Source organism: Misgurnus anguillicaudatus, chromosome 19 (genome assembly GCF_027580225.2).
Source record: "Misgurnus anguillicaudatus chromosome 19, ASM2758022v2, whole genome shotgun sequence".
Lineage (NCBI taxonomy): Eukaryota > Metazoa > Chordata > Actinopteri > Cypriniformes > Cobitidae > Misgurnus > Misgurnus anguillicaudatus.
Genome location: NC_073355.2, coordinates 15,778,497 through 15,783,196, shown reverse-complemented (window position 1 = coordinate 15,783,196; position 4,700 = coordinate 15,778,497). Strand labels below are relative to the sequence as shown.

The window sequence follows — 4,700 nt, the reverse complement described above, 5'->3', positions numbered from 1 at the left end:
GTGCATGGGGATTCGAATCTGATTGGTCGAGCCTGGTTGAGTTCAAAAAATAAAATGTCAGCCAAGAAAGCGGTTGGAGCACAAATTTAGTGTAAATAAAGTTTAATTTTTACTTTATACACCCTTTGATTGCACGTTATTAGTAAAGTAGTGATTAGCACTAAGGTGCTCTCTGTTTATATTTCAAACAGAAATCCATTACGCTGTCTATGAAGTGTGTCCGAAAGCATTTTCTCGGAGCTGCCTTCATCCCTCCGAAGTCTTTGCCTCATGAGGCAGCGAGGCAACAAGTCAGCTTTTGGACGCAGCCGTCATCTTAGGAGACAGGAACGCTAAACCTAAAATTGAATTTGGACATGCCTTGATGCCTTCATGCCCAGAGCTTTTGAACGCAGCCAAAAGTCTCCTGTAAGCACATGCACGACCAACACGTACAATGTTTGCGGGGTTTTAAAAATCTGGCGGTGCGTGCTCTTTTGATGACGAAAATTGCGTCACGTGACTGTGCGCGGTGGTTCGCGTAGGCTACACGTAAAAAATTTAAAAGGGTTGCGTCCGAAAGCTCTTCGGAGGCAGCATTCAAAGACATGATGACATTAAGGCATATTCAAATCTAAAGTTAGGTTTACTTTCTGTCTCCTGACTGAGATACCTTTATTGTCCTGCCTTACAATCCTATGCTTGGTTGAGGCTGGCCAAGTTCGAAAAATAAAATGACGGCCAAGAAAGCAGTTGGAGCACAAATTTAGTGTAAATAAATGCATTTTTTCACTTTTTACACGTTTTGATTGCATTTCTAGCAAGAAATGTGTATTGTAGTTTTTAAATATGGAATCAGTTCAAGACAAAGATTTATATTTTAAAGCAGAATTCCATTACGCTCCTATGAAGTTTGTCCGAATGCGTTTCTCTGAGCTGCCTTCATCCATCCGAAGTCGTTGTCTCATGAGGCAGCAAGGCAACAAGTCAGCTTACTAGGCTTTCAGAAGCAGCCTATAGCCCACTTCAGCCTTAAGAGTTCCTTGTATTTGACCAGATGATGAATAGGGTGGTAAGGAATCTGAATGTATAAAAGAAATACGAAAGACGGCCCGAGACCACAGCATCCAGCACAAAAGGGTCACTGCTTTTTGTCAAGTGTAATTAGGTCGGTGACAGTTAATGCATATGCTTGAGGAATACAAGTGTGAATTAAAGATCTGATCCACAATTACATTTACATATTAAAATTGTCTCGGGAAAGAAACTGATTGCGTACCGTGAACATGACGCCACACAAAACAAAAGTGTTTTAGTTTTGAGGGGAAAATTTGTGAACACCAAATATTATTAAAATGAATAAAACACTGGAAAATGACAGCATGATATTATAGGCCAAACAAGAAAATACAATATTCCTGAAATCTTCAGCTGCAGTTTGACCACTAGGGAGCGCCAGAGAACGAGCACATACATGACAAGATGCCCTAAAGGTAAAGACAATTTTACAGCTTTTATCTTGTTATACAACTAAAGCAATAAAATATTGACTTAACTAAGGATAGTGATGCATATTAGGCAATAAAGCACATTTGAAATTAACATCTCTCCTAGCTTTAATGTGTGAAAACCCTTGTCCAGAATTGCCTAATTTTTAGACGTGGGATTTTTAAACGCCTTTAATGAGAAATTACATTATCTTCATAAAACATTGTTCATCCAAGGCAGACAAACTAACCAATGAAAGAAAATTAGTACATTTCTGCATATTTGCAGAAAAAACACTTCTGCCCTCTGGTGGTGAAAAGAAAATACTACATACAGACATGTGGAGCCCTGTCATTTACCTTGATTTGAATGAACCTGATTTGTTTTTTTTTACGTAATGGTTTTTCAAGTGGCACACTATAATCAATTTTAACAAAATGGCTTAACATGCGTTGTACTCCAATATAGTACTTTCCATAAAGAATTGGTAACATTGACTGCATATGGTAAATCCTATCATACAAAGGCAAAATGTGCTTTTAGAAACAGACAAAACACAAAACTGAGGTAGTGTAATTTATTTACAACTCAATGTAAAAAGATAAGTGATAAATACTTGAAGCATGCAACTAAAGCCGCTTTACAATGAGCTCTAAAATGGTTTCTCTAGATACACTCATTTTAAAAACCTGAGTCTGTAAGGAATGTTTTACAAAAATGACTCCAATGTACAAATCCACTGCGTTTGAGTGTCTCATTAAAAGTTAAAAATAACATTAAAATTAATAAAAAAAGCATGGGAGATTATTAAATTATGCTCTCTCTCCTCTGATTCGCCGTGCCAGCTGGATGTCCTTGGGCATGATCGTGACTCTCTTGGCATGGATGGCACACAAGTTTGTGTCCTCAAACAGACCGACAAGGTAGGCCTCGCTTGCTTCCTGGTTAAACCAAAATAAGCAAGATTAATTAATGATTGAGAGATCAAAATTAAAACAAACAAGAACAAAACAGTTTACTGTAGACAAATTAACACGGGGATACAAATAATAATTACCTGCAGGGCACCGATAGCTGCACTCTGGAAACGCAGGTCAGTTTTGAAGTCCTGTGCAATTTCCCTCACCAAACGCTGAAAGGGCAACTTGCGGATGAGCAACTCTGTTGACTTCTGATAACGACGAATCTCTCTCAGAGCAACAGTTCCAGGTCTTAAATAAATAGAGCAAAAACAAATTAATATGAAGACACTCAACTGTATGTGTGATATTGGCAATGTTACTACAGAGGCAAGCATCCTCACCTGTATCTATGGGGTTTCTTGACACCACCAGTAGAGGGCGCGCTCTTCCTTGCGGCTTTGGTCGCCAGCTGTTTCCTGGGCGCCTTACCGCCAGTGGATTTACGCGCGGTCTGCTTGGTACGAGCCATTGTTTCTCAGTTTCTAGAATTAAATAAAACAAGTCCATTAAAAATGCACACAACTTGTCGTTTGAGAAGATATTTTGAACAGCGGCTCAAAATGGCGGCATCGTCAGAGTCCTGCCTTTCGCTTTGATCACTTCCGCTCCAACCACAGGCGCAACTACCCGCGCATCCTTTTAAATTTAAATGCTTGTGTTTTAATATTTAAAAAAAATAAAGCGGATTAAACAGTTAAAACATAACTTGTCGACTAAAAAAAAAACATCCCAGAAGTGCGGTGCAAGCGATATTGTTGTTACTCTATAACAAGCCTTGCAACATCAACCTCCATCATCAGCAGTAAACGCGTATCAAACACTCCAAAACTGCACATTAGACATTCAAACCCACAGCCCTGACTCTCCAGGGCAGAAACAATTACATAATTCAGAAATAAAAGTGGGAAAACTGTGGAAAGGCAAGGAGAATGTAATTTGATTCCATTATTTCTACCAACCGGCAACTCGAGCTCTTCAAGCTCAAGTGGGAAATAGCCGAGAATAGACCATTGTCCAAAATGGCGGGCAAAAAGATAGAAACCGTACAACGACCAGCCAGAATATGAATATCAAACACTACATACTGCAAAGCACCTCCACAAAACTACAGATATAAAAAGTCTAAAATAGTAAGTAGAGTTAACACAATGAATGGACATCATAAATGAACAATAATCATGGTAACGTTATTTGAGCGCGCAACCGTACGTTGTCTAGCAAATGATCAGTTACCAAGCACAAAATACCGAAACCCCAATTTTTCACGGGTGACACAGTCACTCACTAGATGACCTACTAGATTACTCCACAATGCTGAAATACGTGTTGAAATCATACAAAATTAACAAACCTCGATGAATCAGGAACAACTCCCTCGCGTCGGATCCCGTATTTGAAAATATAAAGGTTGGGCTTCCATTTATATCTGTGTGTTGCTTCCAGTTAGACACACCCACATGTGACGTTATCGTTTCGGATTGGTTAAACCTAACATAGTCCTCCTCCTAGCTGTTTCGCTCCATTTTACATTGTTTACATGTCAGAAGAGATAGAAAGTAGGGTCTGATATTTAATAATATTCTTTTGTATAACAGCTGAAAATTTAACAACAATTTAACAAGTGGAAAAAGTGTAGTTAGTTCATTTGAAATAGATAAATGGGTGCTGCTTTTTTCTCAGATTTGTTTGCGTAACTAGTCGTATAAATCTTAATGAAAAATATTCTCAATCGAAAATTGTATTAATTATTGCATTTATATTGAGTTGCATAAAATTGCCTTTTTATCGAAATGCACCCACATTAACAGTACCTTAGTATTTATAGTAAACTTAATTTATATTCCTAAAAACAAAGTTATAGTGTTAGAAAGATACCATAATATTAGTTTACTACAGTATTTACTCAGTTTATCAATTCATAACTAAAGAATAATATAGTAGAAATTATCAAAGTGCAGTATTACAATATACTACAATTGAATTTAGTATAATTTATTGTAGTAAATATTTAAGTACACTTTTGTATTTATAATTATTTATATATTATAAATATATGTATATTATTATTTATAACAAATAACATTATTATGTGTATTATATTATTATAATGTGTATACATATGATGGATGTTTTAGGAAAAATTAAACGTATTGAATAATTTTGTCAAACAATTTTGTTAGAGTCTAAATAAGCCTTCACTTGTGGCAGCCATAATTTTATTATAGTAGTGCTGCTATGCAGCATGGTCATTGTCCTGTATTTGTTTGTCCC

At 36.8% G+C, this 4,700-nt stretch overlaps 1 protein-coding gene across 1 annotated transcript; it reads right to left on the bottom strand.

The window, feature by feature from the left end:
* Positions 1 to 2,030: 2,030 nt before the first annotated feature.
* On the bottom strand, positions 2,031 to 3,930 carry h3f3a (H3 histone, family 3A). Its single transcript, XM_055189759.2, has 4 exons — positions 3,781 to 3,930; positions 2,771 to 2,911; positions 2,525 to 2,678; positions 2,031 to 2,408 (listed from the first exon to the last, which is right to left on the bottom strand). Exons 2-4 carry the CDS (start codon positions 2,896 to 2,898, stop codon positions 2,280 to 2,282), a joined length of 411 nt encoding a protein of 136 aa, XP_055045734.1. The 5' UTR covers positions 2,899 to 2,911; positions 3,781 to 3,930; the 3' UTR covers positions 2,031 to 2,279.
* Positions 3,931 to 4,700: the final 770 nt, after the last annotated feature.